We start from the raw sequence: 27,515 nt of genomic DNA, 5'->3' as shown, positions 1-27,515 counted from the left end.
TTTGGTAAAACAGCATAGAATCTGTAATCTGACAAAAGCCACGTGGATATATATCACTCCATTTCCTTATATTTAAACAAAGGCAGCCAGTGATGTATTTTCAAAAAAGATTTAATATCAAATATTCTCTGTTTTTTAACCATAGACGGTATATAAAGAGTCTATGCTTTTAACACTTCTGCACCATTTTACGAAAGCCCTGGCAGTATTTCACACACACATGTCCCAAACAAAACACATACAGAGAGAGAAAAATATTCATATTGTTTGCACACTGTTTGAAGTGCTCTTAGCTGCTCATCTTCTCATCACGTCACTGTGATTCCTTAAGATTTCTTTAGTTCATTTTGAGATGAAAATACAAAACAAATCCAACATATAAAAACTGCACAACTCAGAAGAATGTGGAAGACAGTAGGAGAGCTTTACAGACACATGCAAGGTTATGTGTTTGCAGCCAAAGACAAGAAACCAGTGGATGCCAAACATGAAACGTCTGCTTATGCACACGGATTTTTAAGCATTGATGGGTAAAAACAAATAATTTAGGGTAGACTATATCTATTTGTTGTGTACAGGGAGACTCGTGAAATGTGCTTTGACTTCATTTAAAACGGGACGCTTCTGTTTTGAATTTCCCATCTCAGGAACATGATTTAGTTCTTGTAGATCCTAAAGCCCCAGTGATCACTCGATGTCTTCCCTGTTTAGCACTGTGAAGTGTGCTTTCAAGTACTGTATGCTCTTTGTCAAAGTGCGTTGACAATCACATGCCTCAGGCACTTTGTAACAAAAACTGGCACAGACCTGACATCATATTCAAATATGAAATGAATTTTGAAGGTGACATTAAAATAGATTATTTCAGGTCTGTAATAATTGGGTCTCACTGTGTGTTATATTTGGAATGGAAATTCACTTAGTGTCACTTTTTATGGTTTGAGAACTGAGGCTTTATAAGGCACTTCGCATTTTCATTCAGCAAGTCCATTTTTGTTTTTAAAATCCAACAAAGTATGTCATCACAGGGACATGTGATTCAACAGGAACCCTGCCAGCAACAGCCTTTACAAGACAGCCATGTTGCAAAATGGCAGCACAGGAGTTATGGCGTAACATTTTGTTAGCATTTTGTTAAGGCAATAAGGTTTGTAAGTGGTAGTATCAAAATAAGAGTTAACTTTGGTCCGAGACCTTCCACAGGACACAATTAGGACTAAAACTACTTTTTGTGATACAAAGAACTTAGTAAATATTTCCCTATTGAAAAGTAGGACACCACAGTTCTTTAGAGAAACAAGATATGTGATTCTGTCTGCCTTTTTCTACTAAATAATCAGCTATCTCAGCTTCTTAGTGGGATCAAAGCAACTTTAAAAACATGCTTTTTAAGAGATTAGTGTGTTTCTTTTGTTTTTAGGAAAAGCTGAATATGTAACGCTGCTTTGCCTCTACCCAAATATGTCTTACTAGCTGCATAGCAGGACAACATTCACACATTGAGCACAGCAATAAAGTCATTTTACAAATGCACACAAAAATATATATAAACTGTGTCCTGAACTGTTAAAACCATCTCAGTTCTGTCTGTGACAGTTTCATTGAACTGAAATAGATGTTTATGTGTTACTCTCACAGGTACTGTGTTAGAAAAATAATCTTGAACAATGTCAAACATTTGTCAGCACATGAGTCAGTGTGATAGAAAGAGGTTCACTTTAGGTGCTTTGTGTCCATTGTTTTTACTAATGGCACATTTGTGCTTGTGCTTATTCAGAACGGCAGAGTATCCATAAAGATTTTCTCCACTATTGGTGGAGGGGGGACTAGGTCCTCCAGTTTCAGGTAGAAGATGCGCTGCAGGCCCTGTGTGCACAGAGTCCTCAGTTCAGGGAGTTTGCCCAGAAGACGAGAAAGATAGTTGGGCTGGGTCCGGCTCGGTTCTGATCCATTTCCGTTCACATGTTCCCTTAAACAAGTGATGAGATGACTCTGAAAGTCCTCCACGCGTTTGGGCTCTTTGAGGCCATGGCGATCTAGATGAAAAAGATGTTCTCATGAGAAACACAGTCCTGAATATAAACACAACAAATTAAATTCAGTGAGATTCCCTATAATGACAATCAAACAGAAGCTCTCACCAGTGATAATAACTAACGCTGCCAGGCAGGCGAACAATGAGACATCTAAGTTCATGCGATGAAGGCTCTGGGAGAAATCCATGATGGAGTCAATCCAGTCACCAAAACTGCGGACGCACTGCAGCCGGTGGAGGACCACACCGTTACAGAAGATCAGCTTGTTCTTCTCGGGATTTGACCTGCACAGTTTCAATAGTACAATCAGCATGTTGAACGGTGCACATTAGTCTTTTGAGATATAAGTTAACATGGCATTTTTTTTTAACTGTAAAGACGCTGACCTGTATGCGAGTCGCAGAATGAAGAGTTCAACAAAGGCAGATTCAAGGAGCAGCTCCTGGTCTTCTGTGCAGAAATCTGTGAATCCTGGGATTGTTTCAGCCCAATTTCTTATGACATCCAAAGCACCGGTCAACAGGTCATAAAACTGCTGGATGTCACCAGCATCCTCCTTTTCTTTCAAGTTGTCCACTGTCTCCTGGTACTGAGGAAGAAGAGAAAGAAAGGGTTAATGCAAATAGAAATAACTGCAAATACCCTCAATCACTTGTTTGCTGTTTCATTACACATCCTGATGGGTCGTAACTGTTGCTTTGTCACTAATCAGATACTTCTGTACTTAAACTTGCTATTTTGAATGCACAAGTGCGTTCCCACTGAGAATGACGAGTAACGGCACGGCGCATTAATAACAGTCAGTGTGAAATATCATGTCTAACCCTCACTGGTGGGGCAGGACTACAAACCCATTTCAAACCTTTGAAATTTCTGACAAATACTGCAGTGAATACCTAAGCATTGTGCAAATATGCATGTGTATTTTTCACTATACTACTGTTGAATATGAGCCAGTTTAAGTCTGTAGTAACATGGTACCACAAATGGTACCACAAAATAATAACACAAAAACTAACAACACATTTTATTATCTGGCATTGACATCACATGCTTTGCACCATTAGCTATACTGTCTATAGGCATAAGTTACGTGTGGTGGTAATGCCTGTTAAATTGTTAATTTAGGATTTTAGTATTAGAATTGTAGTCAGCTTGACAAGCTGTAAATATACACAAAATGCCGCGGCTGTCATTAACACAGTAGATCAGCTAGTGATAGAGCCAGTCAGTATCAGCCATTCATATATATATATATATGCATTTCATTAATATGTTTTAGCAAATGTTGCTGTTCATATGCACTTAGTTGCAATTCGCCGAGCGGGAGAAGAGGGTTGTCAGACCTTACGATCATCATTTCTGTTCAGTGCCTTGTTTGATTGATTGATTGATTTGAGACAACATTATGTCAAAATTTGCAAACTATGCTAGTAAGTATATAATGTACGTAGTGTACTACATGTAAGTGTACTGACTCAAATATACAATTTAAGACATGGCATGTATCTGATTGGTACAAAGGTGCTCTGAATTTGCTGCAAGTCTTGAGATTTACCTCTGAGTAGTCAAGCTTCCCAATGGTTGGGTTTGAGTCGAGATGAGCCCTGACAAGAGAGGCTATGATGTTAACACTGGAGGTTGTGGATGAAGCTTCAGCCACAGTTTTGGGCTTGGACGGCAGACGCCCACGGCGACCTTTGAGGCTGTCTGTGCGAACAACTGAGAGACAGAAAAGAGGAGCACTTGATGCACACGTTTGTGACTGTCACATGGCTGACGCTGCACTCTGCAATTTAAAAAAACATCTGCTGTAGCCGTTTTAGATTCTCTTTTTCTGCAGCTGGCACTATGAGGCTCTGGTTACATATGCTTGTCATTCCTAGCTTTGGTTTCACAAGACTGTCATTACAAACCCTGGTTTTCTTGTCGTCATATATTAGTCACTGACACTGCTTTACCTTCTTTGACCATTCCCACTGCAAGACATTTCTGGAAACGGCAGAACTGGCAGCGGTTTCTCCTCCTCTTGTCCACAGGACAGTCTTTATTGGCGAGGCACACATACTTTGCATTTTTCTGTACAGTTCGCTGTCAAATGGGGAATGAAATATATTGTTATGGATACGTAAAGCTGCACACATATAAGAAAGTAAATGACAAAAACGCAACAATAAATCTGCATACTATCTTCAGTAACTCAGGAGTATAGTCTGATCAATACCGGATATCTGATACTGATATCTATATTTGAGATTTCAAAAATTCTAATAATGACTTTTTTAAACAAATGCATTTTAACTAAAGAAGACAGTTTTAATTAGGGATCCCTTGAATTTGTCCTGTGATAAATACATGTATTTAGTGGTACATTGTACAGTTGAAAAAATAAACTATTGCTACTGTTCGACATATTGGCTGATAGCAATGTATCTGCAATACGTTATTATCATCCAATATGGCGTCCCAGCCTTTTATCAGTCAGGCTCTACTGAGAAGATTAAAACTGCAAAATTCTGCTTACCTTGAAAAAACCTTTGCAGCCCTCACAGGTGCGCACTCCATAGTGCTGACAGGATGCATTGTCACCACAAACTGCACAACGACCCTCACTGGATCCTGGATTGTGGGTTTTGGGAGACGTCATGGTCCCCTCCACTAGCCTGGAGCTCTCCAGGGATCCGTGCTCCAGTGACATGGGGGGACAATGAAGTGGAGAGACATGCTGCTGAGGAGGCAGGAAGAAAGGGTCATTGTGACCTGGCTGAGCATCCTGATGCTGGCCCAGGGGAGAGTGCTGGTCTGGCGTGGGGCTGAAGGTGAAAAAGGAAAGCTGCTGAGCCATGGCGGCCTTATCAGCCACAGAGGATGAGGTGGTGGAGGGGTAGGGGCTGAAAGGGGAATCCCAGACAGGTGCAGACTGGGCCTGAAAGTCTGTTGTTGGAGGGGAAGCAGCGGCATAAACCGGGCTGCCATAGTAGTCGGAGCCACATGACGACAGAGTTTCATCAAGGCAGCTCAACGCAAAGGAGCCTGGGTAGCAGCCGTACACCTGGAGATCGTCCAGCTTGAAGGCTTGGCTCTGCATCTGAGGGCAGGAGCTTTCAGCTACTGCGGCGTGGCTGAATGAAACCGTAGAGGCGGGAGGAGAGGTGGTAATCTTGCAGGAATAAGTATCAAACTCCCCCACATAGCCATTTCCCACCAAGGTGTTGATGCTGGGCAACGAAGATGTAGACAGCTGGTCCTTTTGGCCACTGATGTCCATCACCAGTTTGGCACTGAGGTCAGGATTCAAGAACTCAGAGCTGAAGTAGGTATCATGGGGCAGAGATGCATACTGGGTTTGTACACAGGGCATCGCTAGGACAGAGGACAGCAACAATTATTATCGACAAAAAAATAAACCTCAGTGTTTGTCCATGGAAAATAAATATGGTGCGCATTTACACATACATCTACGCAAATGTTTCGATAATTCCAAAAATAAGCTTATATATATGTAAAAGCACTGTAAATACAATATAAATAGGTAAAATCACTGGGGGAAACTAGTGCTGATCAGGAGTTGTCTGTCTAAACATATGTGGTACAGTAATCCATGCAATGCAGTTCAGACATCCCAGTAAATTAGATATTTGCTAAGTCAGCTTTTTTTGAAACCACCCTCTGTAACTATCCAAACAGTAGCCTACATTAACACCTTGAACGCACACGGTCTCATTTCCCCAACATGCCATTTCTCTAGATCAGTCCTCTTCAGAAAATGCACAGGGAGGTCCAGTGGAGCAATCAGATATCGTCAGATATTGTGTTACTGGCTGTTAATGCTCCGAAAACCTCCTTCAGTGGAGGGCAACCCTCTTTCGCAGGGACTGTACCAGGGAGTGTTGCAGATTGTATTTCAGGGTGGGCTGAGTGCCAGCTGAAATAGGAAAGGTGGCAAAGCCTGTTTATGTGTGTGTAGTGTGTGTATAGATAAGTGAATGGGCATGTAACAACAAGCACAAACTTCCACTCTCTGTGGCTTTTTCAATACAAAGATGAAGCACATCTGATTGTCTTGAAAAAATGTTTAAACTTATTGTTAAATTATATTCAGAAACTTACAATTAAGCTTGATTTATGGGGAGACCACACTGCTCATGTGTCCATAGTGTTTTTTATGTCCTATAAATATACCCTCTATAGCCCACGTCTTCTCGTATAGCAACAGTAATAGAACCATGGGTAAAACATACATGTAAAATCATGTAAGGTCAAGAAGATGAAAGCATACTAAGCTCTGAACGATTAACTTGAGAATGTAGACTAGACAGCTGATAAAACTTTTAGGAAAGTACTAATAAGGCATAGAAGTAAAGGAGTGACTAATAACAAAATATACTCTATTTTAACAACTATTTATCATGTAACAAGAGTGGTACTTCTCACAATAATAAAAGTATACTCTGGTAAAGTTTGTAAGGTACACTAAAACTAAATACTATGAAACTGTTTCAGGGTGGTGCGGATACAACTTTTTGGAGATTGTAGTTTGTGCTGCTGGTATGGTAATGTGTTGTCCACCCAATTTCTATCAGTAAGGATAACCTAGTCAAATCAACACCTCACTAAAAAAGTATCAACAAAACTAAACATTAGCAGGGATTTTGTATTAGACTTCATTAGTTTTAATTAAATGCTGCTACCTAACAAACTTGCAACTGAGTGTTGAACTCTGACTGCTACCCAAAGAGTGAGGCTGAGGCACATATGACATCTTTTACTTCCAAACTAATTTAAGTATTTCATTTAGTAATTCAACGTTGGTCTATGAGTTTAGGGGAAACAGTTATAATGAAGCATTGAAACCAGCATAACAATCTAACATTAGCATTATGGTGACCCCCAGAATAAGTTAATATCGAAACATGCAAACAAACAGTTCCCTCTCACTCACCTGGTTCATGTAAATATCCGGATTTTGATTTTCATTTATTCCAAACGAGTGAAACTGATGAATGTCACCTCTGCCAGCTGCTGTCAGAACACACACTCATTCAAACACACTTTCACACACTCATACTGGGTCAGACCAACGCAGGAGGCTCCATACACTCTTGTTTTATTTTGGCTGCGTCGATAAAAAAAGGCGGGTCAATGCCCAAACATGGTGAACAGGGCGGTGGAACGTTCCGGGTCGCGAGCCAATCAGCTTCGAGCCCGACACAGACGTTCTTCCGTGTGACGCACGCACGGGATTCCATTGACGCAAGAGCCGAGGGAGCGTGCGTTCTAAATATAAACCAACAACGACAGCGGCGCTCACGTGGGGCTATTACTGGATGAAAATTGCTAAAAATAGCCGGAGTTTGGAGGTGCAGACGCCTTGTGAGTGGAAATTTAGATGATACAAACGTTTACAACAGAGAGGTGTGTTCTCAAAGGACAGACCAGGAAACACCTGTATACCCCCCACCCACCCACCCACCCAAAATAGGATTTTTGTTTTGATAGAAAGGGTAAATTGTAAACACTTGATGTTTTTCGTGATTTTATGCTTGTACTCTAAATGCATAGAGACCCAAAATGTCCAACATTACAGGATCTCATAGGACACTTTCAAATAAAAAAGCACCTAAAACGATATATAATGTATTCATCTAGCCTATTTTAAAAAGAAGCAGGAAGAAAAGGTATTGCTTAAGCCTAATTATAGATCCATGTAATTAGGACGTCAAACAGAAATATACTTTTCACAGAACATGGTTATATTAGCCTACATCTATCTACCTCTCTCTCTCTCTCTACATATATATATATATATATATATATATATATATATATATATATATATATATATATATATATATATATATATATTTCGGCATGCAGGTCACCATCTACTGTAGGTTATACATTGAATATACCTCATATGAGCCCACTTAAAATATTAAAAAAATATCTGGACTTTCCCTCTAAGGACTTCTTTTCCACATTGGCCAAAGTTGAAATAGTTAATGCTTAATGCTGAAAACAGTTATTGACAAAACTGTCTCACCTCAACGCAAAATTAATAACTCCTTTGGAGCTTTCCCTCATGTTACATGATCATAAAAATAAATTAATTAAAAGTAAATTAAAAATCAGCCAGATCAAATGAATGGAAATTTTAACTTCATCATGTGGTATGATGGAAAACTTTAAACAGCGCCAGCTACTAAAATGAACCTGAGGTGACATTGTTTTGACTTTCAACATAATTATTCCCCTGAGCACTAAGAGATCTTCACTCTGACCTATAAAATATGCCAAACACAATTATTTACTTTTTGAATTCAAGAGGCGTTAAATCACAACCCATTTCACACCGTGAAGTCATCATCAGATAATTTGCACTATGGATTTCACGGCCACAGCTGCAGGTGTCCATTTGTCAACATCAATTTAGGCATCACCTAATACCTCTTAGGTCGTCACTTCGCCACACAACAAGAAGAAAAACCAGCACACTCAAACACTTGAGCCCTCTCGGGGGATCTTTGGGGGTGATCTAGTTTCTCTTTTAAGTATGAAGAAAGTGAGAGGGATCATTTGGGGTGAGAAGCAATTTAGAGTTTCTCTGAAGATGGACAGACCTGCAGCTGATGCCACTGAACACACCGGCTTGTTAATGGATTTTAATTATAGGGATTTGAACATGATGCTCTGTTTTGTGCAATCGGGATATAAAATAACAGACTAGACTTGTATATTCTTTCCATCGCTTTCGTTCGGTCATCCAAGAACACTCACGTGCTGACATGTAGCACACACAAATACAAAAAGGCAGCAAAGACAAAAGATGCTGCACGTCTCCGTTAAGCAATTCTGCCAGGTTACATGATTAAGAATTAAACATACTAAAGTTCAATTTTACCCTTTGGGATGCTTTACTAAACACTACTGATATGTATACTGTAGAATTTTAAGTTTCCAAGTCATAAACTGTAATTGTTGTTGTGCATCTCGTTGAATTCTTGCCAGACTGTCAACATTAGAGCTTTACCCTCCACCAAACACAAACGCAAGAAGTGTCTAATTCTCCTCACCTCAGTTTGCAAAGATTATAAAAATCTTACAATCTTGGCAAGTAACTAAGTACATTTACTCAACTACTGTACTTACTTGCACTTAACTTAAGTGTTTACATGCTATTAATAATTCTGCTCCACCATGTTTCTGAGGCAAATATTGCACTTTTTACTCCACTGCATTTATTTGAGAACAAGATTATTATTACAAAATGTATATAGAGTTATTAAAATGAACCCCATTTTACCAGCTGCAACACTGAAGTGATGCTTACACATGAATGCATCAAGATATAATCCAATAATATATCTATGCATATTGAGAACTTTCAATGTTGGTACTTTAAGTGCATATACATAGATTTCATCATTTTGTTCTTGTACCTATGTAAAATTTGGATTGTCTTGTATTACTTTCACTTAAGTAGTATTGTTGAGAGGTGAAATGCTCTGCAACTCTTCGTGATTTATTCCCTGAAGCATTACCACTGTCTGCCATAAATCATTATTTTCCACGAGTAAAACAATCTGACAATCTTGTTTCTAAGCCCTGCAGTGTATTCTCAACACAAGTCAATTTGTATTTGAGATATGGTTTATATACAATAGGCTATGTGTGCACTGGCATATATTTTATTATATGAAACTATTCTGACTTCATAACAGACCATTTGACTCATAAAATGAGATTTCAGTGGCTTTGCAGACACATTTAACAGACAAGTCTTATGTGTCTATCAAGCTGCAACCTTCAGGGCTGATAAATGAAGTTAATGTGGAAGTGCATCATTAAGAGCAGGTCTGCTTTGAGTGACAGGCTGTCTGCAAGGCAGATCCACCCCTCGCTCCTTTACAGCTCCACCCCCTTGTCCAAATATGGTTACTTCTGGCCTCAGGGAGTCCACAAATATTATTTTATACAGTCTATGGTGTCAATATCAATAACTAAACTAAACAAACATAAAAACTCCTAAATGAATTCAGTCTTGCTTGCCAGCACCGGATAACCCTTTAATGCTCAAAACTAGTGCTAATAGCTTAGATTTCATATCAACACAAGATTATTGTTCTTACTGTTTTTCAGATTTACATTCTGATTTTTTTTTTTCAGTGTTGCATATAAAAATATATTTGTTTTGCTCCCCGCTCAGCTCTTTCCTTCCATCATTCCCAGCCCTCAGTCAGGTGTCTGATGTCTTCTCCAGAGAGAGTTCAAGTTTGTCAGTAACACACACACTCTCTCACACAGATACACGCCATCTACACTAAAGTAAATGTTTGATATTGCCACTTTCGTTCACCACCTCAGGATTAGTACTGCTTTCCCTCCCACACTGACGCAAAGCCAGCCTCACTGTATGATGCCATGCTTTGGCTTTAGAGAGATTTGAGCAACTTAGATTGAGAATTTCAATAAGTGGGCCACATGCAGAGTAATACAGCACACATACACAATACAGTAAATAAATACACAAGCCAGTATTCTTTTAATATAGGCATTATTACACAATGATAAACATTCTGACAGATAAGCATGAGAGTACACTTCATGCTGGTGTTTTTTTACATGTAAATATGTGTTTTTCCCCTTTGAAAGCAGCATCTTATTTAGATCGCTAATATGACCATGTAAACATTCGGGTATGCTGCCATTTTACTTTAACATAGTTTAAAAGATTTAGATGAATTGGTGTGTTTTGTATCCTCAAAAAATACTGTATTATGTTATGGTATAAGTCTCTTTCATTCCAGTGTAAACAAACCTTGAAGGGCTTCATTTTTAGCTGCGACAAAGAATAAGATATCCACGAATATAAACAAGTAAAACAGTATATTACAAACAGACTTGTAGTGGGGCGACAAATATTGTAATTATATCTGAGGACAATTCAGTAAATGTAAATGTGACAACTTTGCTGAAACTGAGATTCTGTCAAAACACATGCAAAGGACAACTACATAATTTGACACTGATGTTACAGATGTCATTTGTTGTATAAGTACACTGTACATCCAACACAAGACTGCCCTGAAGGTTGAAAACACATACAGTAATGCACATCAACAAAATACAACAAAATATTAACATCAGAGTTTTCCCTGTCACATTAAATTATTCAAAACATTCCTATTTCATTAGATTTCTGAAGTTTTTTGTGGCTGTTTTAAGAAGCCTACTCAATAGGAGAATCTCCTTACAAAGATGACCCAAAGACACACATTGTCAGCAGTGTTACATAATTACAGAAAACTGTATTACTCTTGTCTCTTCAATGTATTGTATGGGATGCTATTTTTGTGTATTAAACTTAAGCAATTTGGGAGAGTGATATCAAAGCCTCTCTCCTGAGAACTGACTGTAGAGCTTTATAAAGCCACATTCACACAAATAATACTTAAATCATTTCTTCACCTATCTAAGAAACAGTAAAAACACACACACACACACACACGAAAAACTCTGAAATAATTTACATAATATATTTTCCTCTCCGTTGAATAAACACTGACAGTGAAACAAGGTGAGCTGCTATGAGCTTCTGAAGGCCGAAGACATACAAAAAATGTACATTTGATTAACCACGAAGAAGCTACCACGACATAAAGTAAACAAATATATTCCTTATCGCTGTACTGTAGATACACAACACGCTCTAGTCTTTCATTACAAAACTATAAATCAGCTGTATTACATTTAAATTGGCACACAATAGCAGTGATCAGACTGATGCATTGGTCTGTCAGTGTGGTCTCTCTGTAAGTACAAGCTATCTGTTGGGTACTGAAATTATTTAGAATTATATCAGGGATTACATGCAGGAGACAAACACAGTAATAACTTCAAAAAATAGAAACACACTTACACACCAAGTGTTGGAATTACTAAATGCCTAAATACCTTAACAGACTGGAGGATGTAGCAGAAGCGTTGATCTACTTGAATTGAAAGAAGCCGGCTGGTTTTGCTGGTGCAGCCATCAGCATATTAGCTTGGTTCTTGTGAGTTATGTGGATCTATAAAAAAAGAAAAGCGAATGGAAATTTTATTATTTAAGTTCAAAATCCTTTAAATTGATCTGATCATCTCAGCAATTTATAATCTGTCCCAAACAACTGTGATAAAATAATGTTTTCCTTAAGATTAAACTATTTTATTCAGTGTTTTTACTGGTTTTAATTACTCATCTGTGTCTTTTGGAGCAGAAGAGACCTCTGCGGATATTTCGGTTCCCAGTAAAACTTCCTGAACAGTGTGCAATGTAGGAATTCTAACTGGGAGAAGTTGTAACTGGTTGCAATCTGCAGTCCTGCTAGATGCCACTAAATCCCCTTAGATCTTACACACTGGACCTTTAAGATTTCAAATGTCACCTGCCATTGCTTTTAATATTACAATGCTATGAATTGTGGGTGACAGGGTGTCAGAGATTCAATTGATTTTCTATTGTACAAAAGGTTGGTGCATTGATCCTCAAGTTCTCCCTGTCTGTATGAGTGAGGTATTTGACATAACACTTACAGTACATGGAGGCTGCATCCAGGGCTCCCCGTCAATTTGCATGGGCAGGGCTTTAATTGTCCTGCACACAGGGAGGAGAGGAAGTGAGATTTAATTATACCGTACTATTTTTATTGTTTACATCAGACTGCACAGAGAGGGATTACCACCTGTAGGTAAAAGTACACAACCTGATAGTAATTTGGGAAGCCTGTGCCAGTCTGTGCCCAGCGCTTTTCAGTCCGGTGTAGATCTGTCCCATCTCTAAGACTCCCTCAAGCCCCAAAACCTCCAGACGCTTATCACTCATATCTGTGGAGTGACGAAACACAAAGATCAAGTTCAAAGAGTTTGTTCAAGATTAAATCAGTATTACAAACAACCAAGGTGACGGTATCCGCACACAAGAAGGCCGGGAGGGCTTACTGACAATCTGGACACAAAATATTTAGGTGATTAAGGAGAGAACAGACCTTGAGAAATTGTTTTAAGAAGTTCAGGGTCAGTGATAACCTCACTAGACTCCACCTCTGGCACATTGTCAGGCTTCTTGGACTCGCCCCAGAGGTTGGAGCCTCCATGAATGCTGGGTATGTTGAGGACAGCTATGCCCTCCAGAGATGTGTGGCTCAGGTCTACAGGCTTCCCACAACACTGGTGGAGACAAAACATCAGTTTGATTACACAACGGAATAAAAGCAAAGCTTAAAGCGTGAGCGATTATGCAAATTACAAATAATTACTTTTGGCACAACAGCTACAAGAATGTTTTAGATATTCTAACCTCAATCATGAGACATTCATTGAGCCTCTTGCAAGATGCAGAGATTGTCTCAGAAGTGGCAAATTCCAGATACATAAGTTTGTTCTTCATTCTGATGAAAACAGAAAACAACAAGAGCTTCACCTTTACGGATTAAAAAAAAAAAAAGCTCTGATACTTAAACACACTCTTTGTTCATTCTTTGTGTCCTCACCTGCTGTTGAATCTCTCGGGGTATTTCTCTCTCATGGAGTGGAAACGATGAGCAATAGAGGCATCCTGTCAAAATAAAATTTTAAGTATGTATTCACTATTGTTCGTACATTAATAAATGACAAGACTTTTGATTAAAGAAATCAATTAGCAATGATGCATGATGTTATCATTCCTCCCTGCTGATGCTGTGACTCACCACTCCAACAGAGAAGTAGTTGTTAATGATCTCATAGGGCACTGGGTCTCCTTTCTCTTGGGGGTCGTCTGGTATCACCTGGATGCTCCAGCGGTCCATGGGAACCAACTCTGCAGCTTCGATCTCCTTCAGGATCTCTCTCAAGTCTGACCCCTCGTAGCCTTTTGCAGGATTACCAAAAGAAGCAGAAAAGTAACTAAGGGGCTCCAACATCAGTGCCAATACCCCAGTGATGGTTTAGAGTTAATGTACTGATGGTTTTACCTCCTCCCCAGCGTAGACAGCGAGCAAGGTCATTCCCTGTGCCCAGAGGCAGGATAGCTACTGGAGGATGTACTGGCAGGTTTTCTTTGTCTGAAATCACAGGAGGGCTTCATTATCTAGCCTTTAAGACTTTTACTGGTTAATTTTTTAGAAGAAAAAATTTTTTAGAAGAAAAAATTAACCAGTGCAATGCAAGAGGCATATTTTCTTTAGTCCAGTGCTCCATTGACTCAGTGAGCTTTTTAGCACCGAATGTCAAAGCTCTATTCATTTAGAGAGGGTGAGAGGGTAAATGTCTTGCCTAACATTTTATTTTCTGTTGGCTTGGGTGATAGACAGCCGGCTAGCCGTGTTCATATGGGGACACATAGTGCCCACTGTCCACTCTCTTTTCTACACTGAAGAGCCAACATTAGCCGCAGTCGCTCTGCACTGCGAACTACCTGGGTCAGGTGGGAGCTGGCTAGCAGTGCCACTTATTTAGTGATTACTGCTTAAAACGCCGCCTGATGTCTGATTGTATAGATTTTGGTTTTGAAGCTTTCACTGATGATTTTTTTACAATAAAAAGTGGTGCTTAACTCTGTTATAGTCATTTCACTGGCATAATGACGGTATTAAGAGAAAGAGACATAGGTGACGCGGAGACATTGACCAATAAGAGCAGACTGGCCTATTTTGGAAGGGGGCCTCATAAGTGACAGGTACTAAAATATAGCGTCTTAGATGGAGGTTGTACAAAAATACGAAATACGAAAAGTATGAACCTGAAAATGAACAAAATATGTCCACTTTTATTACCTCTCTGAAACCCAAAATGAACCCAAAGTACCTATAGCATCCAGGAGCCAACCGGCAGTGCCGTCTCCTCCGCACGCCAAGATTCTGTAGTCACGCAGATTGCGGAAAAAGTGTAGTCTGAAGACACAAAGACAATGCGTTAATGCGTTGAACTTGGCATGTGTACAGTAATGTTAAAAAAGTGTTTTGTACCCTGGTGCAGGACCTCCGTTGAAAAGGTTGTAAACTTGACGCGGGTTCAGAAGGTACTGAAACTTTCTAAGCACTCTGAAAACAACACAGAGAAGAAAACACACAGATGAACACATTTAGTGATTGAGATATTCTAAAAATGACATAAATAAACAGACTACTTTTACACCAATAAAAGAAAGTTACACAATCATATCGAGACTTGAAGCTGCTTACCGTTCACCCTGCTTTCCTCCACTTTTTGGGTTTACAAACACCAGCAGAGGGTGGGTGCCGGGAATCGGAGCAATCTAAAGAAGAGTATATGGCAGATTAAAATCAGATAGATTCTGTATATTAATATATTATATAATATATTAACTTTGAGCTAACATCACTCAGATTTCTGCTGTAGTTAAATAAAGAAAATGTGGGGTTTTATAGGAAATTTTTTCTTTGTAAACCATCAGAACATTAATTCTGAACTGTCACTGTCATGACCACCATGCACCATGACCACTTTGTGTCTTGTCTCACACAAATTCCTTTCAACAATGCAAAAATGTATGTGTGTTAGGAAACCGAGCAACAAACAGAAGCAGTGTATTTAGCCATATTTCAAAGTGCAGGTGAATTGTGCTGCCAGATTAAGTTTCTCTGTGACAACCATCATGATTTTAAGCTCTTGACAGGAGGTGAGTATCTGGTACTTTAAACACTGGCTCAGTGGGCTTGTCCAATCTGAAGCAAACATAACCATGACAGGCATATTTGTCCAGATCTCATCCAATACACTGAACCCAACAGACTACAAAGACACTGCTACAGTCCTTTCAAACATAAAAACCTTAAAAAAATAACATGACAAATCACTAAAATTGGAGATTCTCCCAAAAGCTATGATATGCAGATGGTAGTTTGAGCCAATGACTTGAAAGACACCTCACAGAGAAAACACATGGGTGTACAGTTGGGAAAGCAATAAAAGTGTGTAGGAAGGTTTGATAACAGCAGACCTGCAGTACGTGGCCGTCAGGGGTGACGTTTAACAAGCTGGTGTCCTCCTCCTGCAGGAAACACAGCACCATTAACCAATAAATACACCATTATAATTTCCAGAAATATAAATGAGTGAAAGCCAAATTTATGACGCTCATTTTACCTTTGAGACACCGTGTATGGCCCACGGGGGCAGTATGTGATCTTTCAGTGGTCCACAATCACAGACTGATGAGCCAGAGGTAATACACTCATCATGACGCTTGAAAAGAGAAAGGAGTCAGTAAACACTAAAAAAAAAAGAGAGAACCCCCCTAATTCATGTATTTAAGTCAGAACAAACACACACTCCTCACCATCTCCTGGCACCACGCACAACACCTCCCTGCTAAAGTTTTGACCTTCTTGTGGCAGACTTGACACTTGTTGGACGTAGAGTCAGCTCTGATCCAGTCGTGAGCTGGAACCTGAGATACAGAGGAGTAGAGAAAATAAAGGTTGTGTAAAAGGTAGAAATCACAACTATTACTCATCTTTTTCTATGAAAATTTAACAGATTGATCGATGGAAGTGATTGCAGAACTGTGACTGTTAATTACCTAATCTTTACTTAGCCTGCAACTCATAATGTCTAGGCAAGTCTTAAAGGGACAGTTCACCTAAAAGTAATGATACATATTTTTCCTCTCCAAAACTCATCCATGTCTTTATATAGGCATTTTCATTTTAGGTATTAAAAAAAATGGGGGAGGTAGAAAAGTTGGTATAATGATAAAGGTAAATGCAACATAAACAATGACGTACAGTCATGGTGTACCTTCATTGCATATAATAAGCCAATGAGAGCATTCTTCATTGTCTCTGGATGTCTTTTTATACACTAATGCACAAAGGGGTGTCACCAGAATTCTTCAAAAAGCACACAGATGTAATATTAGTTGTTCATAATTCTAATTTGTTATAATAAATTTATTGCTTTTGTTTGTTTGGGGTTTCACTAATGCTCTTCTTCTGCAGAGGTATAACAGAGACCCTCTAGAGATTTAGTGGCACCCATTGCTTATTTCAGCGAACTAACTCCCAATATTCACACAACACTACAACACATGGAAACTGCATTTTCATCTGCTGATTTTCTGAAAGTTTGGTTAAAATTTGTGCAACATTTGGATGCAAACCTGACTATTGATGAATAGCACTACAGATAGGAGAAAAAATATATATATATATTTTTTTTTTATTTTAAAGTGAACTGTCACTTTAAGATGATATCCAACTTCCGCTCCAGGATCAACGCTCGTATTCACTGCACCAGTGCCAAACCGCAACCCAGCCCTGAATGACTGCAGGAAATATGATGTTATAGTTGACTTACAATCAGCACAGACCACACCCTCCTTAAAGCAGCTATGGAAGTTACAGACAGCGTCAGATTTATGCCTTTTTGAATAACCACTGACAGGCATACGTGCATCAACAGATCAGATATCCCTAAAGCACACTGGCCCATCAAACCTCCGGAAGCAGCTGATGAAATTTGGCCGGCTCACTGCTGTGTTCCATTACAGATTATGAGTTGTTTTTGTGACACCGGAAAATAACAGTGAACACGTCGTTGTCTACGTTTGTGCAAAATCAGGACATTTAGCAGATGTGTAGAGCAGACTACCAGCTGTAATCTGCACTTAAAAACACTAATGGGCTGCACTTATTACCGACTAATGCACTTCAGTGTTCCCTGTGATGTATTTACTGTTGGTGCCATTTGTTTTTTGGTCAGTAAAAAGAAAACCAACGTGGATATATTCACATGACTATGATATCTGCAGTTCACACAGATCTGGTTTAAATGTAACAAAAAAGACTTTAGTGGTAGGTCTAATGATAATCCTTATTTTTCTGAATTGCGTGAAAAGACCAAAACGAACATGAATTGATCACTAACAAGTACTGACTTGTTAGAACCTGATAGACCTAATTCCTCTGTGCCACTGGCCTCAATTGTTGTCTAGAAACTACACATCGGTCAGACACGCAGTTCCACTGGTTGACATGTTCCATCATTACGATTTACATGGGGAATGTAATTTATTTGGAGTCAATCCCACATACACCACCCAGCTTCTGGAAATATTCAATAGAGCACCACATTTGTATCAATCCACAGCTGAAAACAGTTCACAACAAATGTGCTTTTTGTGCCTTTTTGAGTGACTTTTGCTAGAAACTACAGTGCCCCACTGTTTTGGGAGATTACTGAGACTTTTTAAAAAAAGAAAATCACATAATAGCAACTTCTTTTAAAGGGCAACATCTTCAGTATTAACTGATGAGCTGAGAAGTCGGAAGGTACTGAGAGGTGGACTAAGTTTTGGTCTTCAAAAAAAAAGAATATCACTAGACCTTTCCTTCAACTTAATACTCAAATGCTTCCATAAATGTAACTCTTACTTTGAAAAAATAAAGATAAAACCAATGTAAGAAAATGAAGTGGGATTGTTGCATGTGCCCTTACACCAATCTCGTTTTTAGACTTGACAAAGGTGCGAGCACAGATCTCAGGATTCTTGTTGGCACACTGGTTGTGGACGGTATACTTGCAACCTGAAGAGGAGAGGTGGTTAAGTTCAAGATGAAGTTTCTTTCACTAATATATGATTCAATAGCAAAGTACATGTAGTAACAGACAAAAAATAAACAGCACAAGTGAAGCAGATCAGGTCTACTTCATGTGTTCTGTGTGTGAGGTGCTCGGCTGCCTCCTGATGGCGGCTGTGAGCTCTTACAGTTGCAGCAGAGTCCCTGCTTCCCGAGGCCGAGCAGCATGTTCTCACACACAGCGCAGTAGGTCGGCTTATTAAAATGCTTCATCCTCCAAATATGCTGCCCATCCCTCTCTCTGATCTGTGGGTGAGGAGGACACAAGAGGACTGAATAAAAGGAAACAGAAACCACAGCTGAGCGCAATGAAAATAGAGAAAAAAAATAGCCATTTCAGGTTCTGTCACCTTCAGTCCAAGCAGAACAAGTAAAGGCACATTGTTCATGCCTCCCTTCAGCCATTCCTCCAGAGTGACAGTCCCACTGTCATCCACATCGATCGCTGTCATCATGTCTTTGAGCACCTGTCCAATCACAAACGTATCTGCTTGTTATTTATCTTCCAAGTCCTGCATAGTAAATTTTTTCTTACACCTCTCAGCTGCTGTAATTGAGCTCTCCTTCTGGTGTAAACCATCATGTCAAAATATTAAGCTATCACACATGTTTTTCTAAAAATTCTAATATAATTTAATGTTAGAATAAAAGTCACATAAGCTTAAAAATGAAAAAAAAAAAAGCATCAAAATGAGACTCATACTGGTCTGAGTTCAGTCACGTCCCAGCCCAGGTAATCAGCAGCTCGCATCATCTGGGTGATTATACGATCCACCTCCTGATGGAGAGACAACACAGTTTAAATTCACAGTCACCAAATTCACAGCGTAACCTCTGACAGCTCTACCGTGTGCACCCGAAACTAGCCAGTCAGTAAGTAGGCAAACAATAAGGATTTCTATTTTGAAAATGGATTGGTTCCTGAATTTTGCACTGTTAAAGGGACAGTTCACCCCAAAGTCAAATATACATATTTTCCCGATTACCTGTATTCCTATTCACAATCTAGATCGTTTTCGTGTGAGTTTCCAAGTGTTGGAGATATCGGCTATAGAGATGTCTGCTTTCCCTCCAGTATAATGAAAGTAGATGGCACTCAGCTTCTAAACTGATAACTAGCATTACAGGTAAGAAGGAAATATGGAATTTTTGATTTTGGATTAAATTGTTTCATTAAGACTTCAATAAGGCTCTTAAAATATACACATACGAAAGGTTTCATCAACTTACAGAGCTGTCCAGGAGTTTGTTGCTGTCTTTGTCATAAAGTTTGAAAGTAACTAGAGACAAAATAAAGCCAGTCAGTGATCAAGACATTATTTTTGACTTTTTTCAGACCTTCCAAATGATCAATCACAAGTATTTATTAGTGGTAAAAATGTTCATTAAATGCAGGTGTGATATGATTAACACAAAAAAATGTGCAAAAGGTAAATGAAACTAACATTCAAGCTTCTCCCGCGGCTGTCCTTCCTCCAGCACTGAGAAGTAACAGGACACATCACGAAGATTCACCCCACCTGAAGATAAAAAAAATGTAGAGAACCTTTTGACCCAACTAGAAACCTTTATTACATTACTGAGATCTAAAACAAAGTGTGTCTGTTTTTCAGCTCTGGATGAAAATGTAGAACTGCAGCAGTAAAACTATAAAAGCAAATACAAGAACAAAACACAAGTGCACTAATCTCCAAAGCTACTGCACGCCCACAGCTTCATTCCTATGACGCAGCACTACAAGATAAAAAGAACAGACAAACAAACAGGTGGGCGGCGGACAAAGTGTCCAACAGGAAATACTCTCTGTAGCATTTTCTCTTTCTTTGAGTATTTTCAGGACGCTCTGCGGTGCATTCCCAACCACTCAGAGCTGAGCTTTACTCTTAACACCTGCTCCATGCTGTTATGTAAAAGAAAATCAGGCTTTCAGCATGATTTACCTCCTTTGGGCATAGGGTTCTTCGTGGACCCATCCTGCTCTACATGTTGAAAATAGCAAAAAAGGCGTTGGCAGAAATCTGCAGGGAAGTTATCCACTTCTAGGTATGTCTTGAGAAAGAGGCAGAACCCTGCTTCATCTACATACTGTGGAAAGAAGAGACTCAAGGTCAATACAATATTAGAACAATAACCAGTGTTATAGTCAAGAATCCCTAAACCAAGACCAAGTTATGACCAACACCAGGCAAGAATTATGTCTTATACTGAAATATGTTGAGGCCAAGACAAGACATAGACTTCGAGGCGTCAAGACCAAATTGAGACAAGACTAAAGCGAGTCCATCAATGCACGACATGCACACAATAAAACCCTCTGCACTCCTAAAAATGACCTGAGAGATCCACCATCCCATAGAGATACCCACAGAAAAAAATCATCTCTATTCATTCACCTCTTTTATTGCAGTACTTCACATACAGTATGTGTGTGTGCATAAGTGTAACATGATAAATGTCTTGATAAAATAATCACAAGGCACAGCAGAGGTAAATTTTATGTGTGAGAATTTGTTTTTGATGAACAAACACACTAAGGAGCTCAAATTAACTTAACCATTGTTATTCAACAATCCTTTTTAACATAGGCAGTATAGTGATATTCCCACAGTTATGGTCTTGAAATAAAATCCAGAGTCCTCTCAATCAAGGAGCAAGTCGAGGCTGAGGAAAAATGTAGTCGATTCAGAGACAAGACTCAGACCTTCAAAAAGTGGTCTTGAGACCACTCTCGATACCTCGACAAACCTTGAGTACCACATTAGTGTAACATTTACACTATTGTAATGCTTTATTTTACTAAAACTGGGATTTATAGATAATTCTATAATAATTTAAATAAAAGTTACAATGTTAAAAGACCAATAAGTGCATATAAAGTTGGTTTTAATTGAAGATTTCCTTTTGAAGAAATTCCTGTTTTTTTCTGTAATTAATATCAGAATAAATGGTTAGCTTCAGGAAACTTCCAACAAAATATATTAGAAAGAAATGGAAATTAGAGCCACGTGTATCATTGTTGAGAAAAGATCTGCTTCATGACTTACCTCTCCAAAGCTGTGCTGGGCCAGCCGACCCCCAGGCTGAAACTCCTTCAGCACATCTTTCATCCTCAGTCTGCTGTCTGCAAAGAGGACAATGAGGAAACTGGGTGAATTAAGAAATTAATAAAAAGAATAATATTTAATGCTGATACATTTTTCTGACAAGCATCTGTGCTCTCTGTCTATTCTGAACATGTTTGATGAAATTAGAGAAAGTAAAACCCAGAGCAGAGAAGCTTTGCCCATTCTCTGTTTGTTTGTTCCACACTGTAATTACATGACTCCTGTGTGCTAAAACAGAAAGGAAACACATGTGAGATGATCACTAATTATGGACATGAGCGTACAGTGTGTATCGTACAATAAATCTGGGATGTTCTGTCAGAGGTAAAGCACAGCGGTGCTATTCTCAGGTCCAGAGAGGAGCGAGTGTAATTATCCTTTCATCCATTATCCCACAGTGCAAATACTCTCCCCCCAAAACTGAAAGCCTACACACCCATTTCATCTCTTCCAAAGCCTCTGAGTGTACAGCAAAAATATTTTTAGCCCCACACCACTTTTTGTTTCCTGTCAGCGGGGTTATCCAACTCTGGATTAGCTCAAAGTTTGACGCAGGAGCAGGACGCAGGATGCACTTACAGACAGGAGTTTGTTGTTTGTGTTTTTGTTCTGATGCTGAACGATCCTCAGGGGATCCATACAGAGCAAACTGAGGGAACTTCCTCAATCATTTATTTTATGACTGATGCTTAGTGACTAACACTGCTTTCACTTTCTGTGACTGATCCCTCCCAAAGGAGAGATTCTCAAGTTTGAAAGTGATTGTAAACAGTAGTAAGTACAAAAAGCACGTGTACACTGTTTGTGAAAACAGCCTGCACAGCCACATCAATCAGAATGCACTTTTAAATTAAATCTCAGTATCCTTGTGTTTAGCATGCAGGAGTAACATGCACAGATGTTTCAGCATGTTACTCCCCGTTTACTCTCCTGTGTTGGACATATAACCTGACAAATTAAATTTACAGGAGTATTCTGACTGATTTAAGTGTGTGAGCATGTCTTGTTTTCCTCTCCACTCATAACTCAATGATCCAACCAGTGTGTGTTCACTTTCTCACAACTTCCAAATCATCAGTGAAGAAAAAAAGTATTCAGATCATTTGACTTTAAGGGTAACTTCAGTATTTTTCAAGGAGACCCTATTTTCCTACGCTTGTTTCATCAGTTACAAGTGGAGAAAAACAAGCTGCGAAAAAGGCTGCAACGTAATCTGTAGGGGCACGCATGCACTGTCAATGTTCGTCTACGAAAAGTGTTTGATTTTACCACTGACAGGCTCAGACTGTTATTCAGTGTGCCTGAAAAAAATATGGGAAGGATCCTTACAGAGATAGACCTTTTTGTTAAAGTGCGATATCCTTTTTTGTTTAACCAGAAACAGCTCTGTAATCCCTATCATCAAACCCACCAGACTCCATTTAAATAAACAGTCATTTTATCGACATAAATCACACGTCATTCAAAGTGAACAGAAACAAAATAAAACTCAAAAAACTGTTTTGGTTTGTGCACAGTTCCAGCAATCATCAGCTCTGGTGTGGTTAAAATATGGTCTCAATTCCCCCAGTTATATGTAAAAGTATGATGAGTCTATACACGCTTCAATTACTGTTTACTTAAATGGAGTCTGGTGGGTTTGGCAATGGCGAATTAGTTTTCTGTTTTTTTGGGTTAAGCCAAAAGGATTTTATTCTTTAAAAACAATGTCTATCTTTGTATGGATCTCTTCAAAATGTTGTCAGTCACTCAGTCACTTAGAATAACAATCTGAGCCTATCAACAGTAAAAAGAAACAGTTTTACTGGACATAAATTCACAGTACAAATAGGCCCAAATGTTTTACATTGCAGCCAGTTTGCCTCTGTCGGCTCAATGCGGCATCACTCAGTGCTGGACCAGTTTTAAAGAATGTTATCTCCATAACTCACTCAGACACAAAAATGTGGTAAAATAAAAGTCTGGGTTGATGACCCTTTACTTAAGTAACCAGTGGTGTGGTAGCACAGCAGCTGTACTTGTATTGCTGCGTGGTTACATTTTTAACAAAACATCATATTTTATAAACTCTTAATGTGTTTCGTATACAAATAACCTTAATATGTAACCAGAAACTACATCTGTAAAAATAATTGTGGAGAAGTAAAAAAAAAAAAAAATACGATGCTTCCCTCTAAATTGTAGTGGAGTAGAAGTAGAAAGTGTCATGAAAAGAAAAGACTCAAGCAAACGTACCAGAATAAAAAAAAATGTGCAGTATGTAGAGTACTTTGAGTAAATGTACTTAGTTACATTCCACCACTGCATGCAACTGTTTAAAAATAAAAGTAAAAGCAAAAGGCATGTATTCAAAATCTTTGTAAAATTACAAATGTAGCAAAATATGCTGTGACTGTTGTATATTACAGTAAATTAAGTATTGTCTGATGCATTAATGTCAAGTAGTATTCTGCCTTTGCAGTTGGTCTAGCTGGAACCAGTTTCCATCGAATCGTGTACATGTACAGCTGGGAAGTTTATTCTCTGACAATGTCACATTTTATGAGCTCATTGCATGTTTTGCATTTAAAGTCTTATTCAGCAAAGTAATAACTGTCAGATAAATGTAGCACAGTAAAAAGTAAAATCAAAAAGTAAAATTTGGTGAAGTAGTATAAAGTAACATAATATGAAAACACTTAAGTGCACTACTTGACTTCATATGCATATTTGCATTTTAAAATCATTACTCATTATACACATCTAATCAGTCAGAAGTGGACATAAAGCCAGTTGGACTCAATATTAAAAAATGTTGACTCTATTAATTTCCCACAAAAAAAAGACTGCGTTTTCATTGTCACCACTCCACAGCAAGGATGGACAGCCTCTCCAGCTGCTCTCTTTATGTTTTACGTGCAGTTCTGACGTGCTGGTAGTATTAATAACTATTGAAATAAGGTTAAGTGAGAAAATGAAACTTACCTTCCATGTACTGCTGCAGCTGGATAAAATCCACAGGAGTCAGGGACTTTTCTGGCGAGTCAGGAGAGGCCATGCTGATGAGGTGACTGAGCAAAGAGAAAACAACGACAGGACCGTCACAGAGATGACAGGGAGGACAACACCAGGACGAAGCACTGACCTCAAGAGAGGCAGCAGAAACAAAAGGATAGTCTTTAATATAATAGCTGTTACACGGTATGTCAACCACAGTTTTGGCAGTGACTCACATGAACTGGTTTGCCTCCATTCCTTGGATTGAACACACCAGTAAACACTCCCCTCTTATGGGACACTGATCAACTCCACTGTCTGGTTTCAGATATTTACACAGTCTGGGGCTTCTAGCTGAGGAATCCCAGGAATCACGGCTGAAAAATTAAACCTGCCGTACCACATTCAGTGAGTTCAAGAAGTTCTATTCTGCAGATCTTACTCTGCAAGATAGAATTTAGAAACACGGAAGCCAGTCCAAGTTTTGTAACAAGATCTGACACGATGAGGGTTTGCCCACAATGAGCTACGTTAACATTAGTAACGGGCTGTATATGGCAGAGTTCGAACCTCCATTGACAGAAATGAACTGTCACCAGCAGAAGACAAAATTGAATGTCACACCAGCCTGTAAGGGTGTTGATTGTGCTGGTGCATGTGTCAGTATATTCCCTGTGCTCCCCCCATTTGACAAAAACACTTTGTAATATCCAATCATAGCAATAATCACAAATAATCAATTAACCCTTGAAAACCTGGGCAAATTGACTTGATTTCTTTCAAAAACACAGGAAGAAGGCTAAAGATAATTCCCCCCAAAATTTGTAAAAAATAAAAATAATACAAAAGTACAAAAGAATTACCTAGAAATTAGTCAAATCAATAAATAAAGATAAACATTAAATAAGCATTTAAAATAAAAAATGTAAATGGTCTGGGAAAAATTATAGTACTTTTGTAACATAATTTTAAATATTTGATTATGATAAATAGATGTAAATATAGTTTTTCCCTGGCTTTTTTCTTTTTTTCTGCATAGATATATTACCCAAACTAAAAACAAGAAAGTTTTCTATATCTATTACATTCTTGCTGTTTTATGGAACATTTGTTACCAAGTTGTTACCTGGCTTTTTCCCCATGTTTTTGAAAAAAAAAAAAGCACACCATTTTGTTTCAGATATTTAAATACTTGTAAAAAATGTCTGAAAGCAACACAAGAAAAGTGATACGGTTTCAGGGTTTAATTGATTAAAAGCAAACTATTGGAGAGGACATCCATCAGTCAGTGTTAGAATTTGAAGCCAGGTGCTTGACTGAATGACAGGCTTCATTATGTTCTCTATAGGTGCTGCTCAGTTATTTAAGAAGAGGTCTGAACTCTTACCTTTCTCTCTCCTCAAACTTTAGTGATTGTCCCAAACTCGGAGCTCCACAACACGGACCTTTGACACGTTGTTTGTGCTTCTGGTTGGGTGTCTGTCGCGGTATTAGTGGATATAAGGGATTACGAATAGGCGGAGGAGGAGCTTTTCGCGACATAATTACAGTTAGTGGCACCGCCTCGCGCGCGTACGCTCACACAAGCGCACCAGCCGCGCACAGGTACGCGCACTTGTTTGATTTATTGTACCCTGCCAACATTTTCTAAACATTTCGGCTTTAAGCCTCAAAATCAAAGTGAGGTTCTGTCCCTCTGGTCTCCAGCGTCCACAGAGTGAATAAGCAGAGATAGATGAATGAAATGTGAACTCACAGGCAATATAATGTCACGGGGCTTTGCAGAAAAAGCTCGCAGACTTGGCCTCAAAGTTCAAAATGATCCGAAATTTTGCCAGTTGCCAATTTTATATAATCAAACACTTGTTGATGTTCAAGGATATGTCTGACACACCAGAAGCTACCTGACCAGGTCGAGATAGGGACATAAAATCAAACTGTCAGCTCATGTTGTTTAAGGCAGGCTGAGGTCCATGTAACAGATAAGATATGCTGAGACAGTGCGCGTAAATTCACTAAAGATATATATCCCAAAAACTGAGAGGGGAGGACTGTTTGGCAGGTCAAAGGTTTTCTGATGAGGCAGTGACACTGTAGGTACTGTGCTCCAAATGTCTGTGTCCAACTAAAAGAGCAATAATACAATACAAAGTGTATATCTGTGAATGCAGGGAAAAGGGGGGGAAACTTAAGGGAACATTACAGCTTATTTGAAAGAAATGTGGGCTTAGCATGGCCATAAAGTGTGGGAGAATAAAAGTAGGACCATATAAAGATGCAGGGCCACGTGTACACCAGTCATCTGTCCAAATGCATTGCTCAAATAATATTCATGTGATAATATATTCGCATGTATTATGGTATACATTCAATTGTGTATTTGCAGTTAATTACATAATAATACTAATGCCTCAACAAAAAAAATTAGCCTAGATAAAACAAATAAAATTAAAACAATGAACTTCAATACTGAAAAATCGCCACTACACATGTTTTAATGAAATATTGAAAATACTTATCCTGTTAAACAAGAAATGAACAAAGCATATGCGATTTTTGGGTATAATCCTAATATGAAAAGCTTTGTGTCCAAATGAATTTGTATGGATAATATGTCCTGGATAGTCTTTCTTACTGCTTTGCAGAACCTTTTTACTTGAGTACACTGCCAAAGACAATGGAAAAGTGTGTCTTTTTCCTTTTCGCATTTGTTACATATATCAGGTATTGCACTGTTGTATTTACTGAGCTTTTCAGGCAGTGGGTGGCGATATTGA

At 38.8% G+C, this 27,515-nt stretch overlaps 2 protein-coding genes across 3 annotated transcripts; both read right to left on the bottom strand.

Moving 5' to 3' along the window:
- Window positions 1–95: 95 nt before the first annotated feature.
- LOC121953457 (putative nuclear hormone receptor HR38) lies at window positions 96–7,128 on the bottom strand. Its single transcript, XM_042500580.2, has 7 exons — window positions 6,979–7,128; window positions 4,561–5,399; window positions 3,998–4,127; window positions 3,595–3,758; window positions 2,423–2,625; window positions 2,142–2,320; window positions 96–2,036 (listed from the first exon to the last, which is right to left on the bottom strand). Exons 2-7 carry the CDS (start codon window positions 5,395–5,397, stop codon window positions 1,774–1,776), a joined length of 1,776 nt encoding a protein of 591 aa, XP_042356514.1. The 5' UTR covers window positions 5,398–5,399; window positions 6,979–7,128; the 3' UTR covers window positions 96–1,773.
- Window positions 7,129–10,555: 3,427 nt separating this feature from the next.
- Window positions 10,556–26,264, bottom strand: dgkab (diacylglycerol kinase, alpha b). 2 transcript variants are annotated; one of them, XM_042506119.2, is made up of 24 exons: window positions 26,126–26,264; window positions 24,727–24,812; window positions 21,703–21,779; window positions 20,599–20,743; window positions 20,104–20,178; window positions 19,889–19,938; window positions 19,362–19,436; window positions 19,009–19,125; window positions 18,787–18,904; window positions 18,516–18,604; window positions 16,357–16,467; window positions 16,164–16,262; window positions 16,018–16,068; window positions 15,239–15,312; window positions 15,023–15,097; window positions 14,862–14,947; window positions 14,030–14,119; window positions 13,766–13,926; window positions 13,568–13,632; window positions 13,375–13,465; window positions 13,064–13,244; window positions 12,782–12,902; window positions 12,612–12,672; window positions 10,556–12,106 (listed from the first exon to the last, which is right to left on the bottom strand). In XM_042506119.2, the coding sequence occupies exons 2-24, from the start codon at window positions 24,797–24,799 to the stop codon at window positions 12,026–12,028; spliced, it is 2,166 nt and encodes a 721-aa protein (XP_042362053.1). In that variant the 5' UTR covers window positions 24,800–24,812; window positions 26,126–26,264; the 3' UTR covers window positions 10,556–12,025. The 2 variants fall into 2 exon arrangements, with proteins under 2 accessions (XP_042362053.1, XP_087940880.1); XM_088084754.1 differs by lacking the exon at window positions 26,126–26,264 and adding an exon at window positions 24,975–25,303.
- Window positions 26,265–27,515: the final 1,251 nt, after the last annotated feature.

The sequence above is a fragment of the Plectropomus leopardus genome, chromosome 2 (assembly GCF_026936395.1).
Source record: "Plectropomus leopardus strain MGB_pleo_1.0 chromosome 2, ASM2693639v1, whole genome shotgun sequence".
NCBI classification, from domain to species: domain Eukaryota; kingdom Metazoa; phylum Chordata; class Actinopteri; order Perciformes; family Serranidae; genus Plectropomus; species Plectropomus leopardus.
Note: the sequence above shows the minus strand (reverse complement) of the source record. Positions and strands in the feature narration are given on the sequence as shown.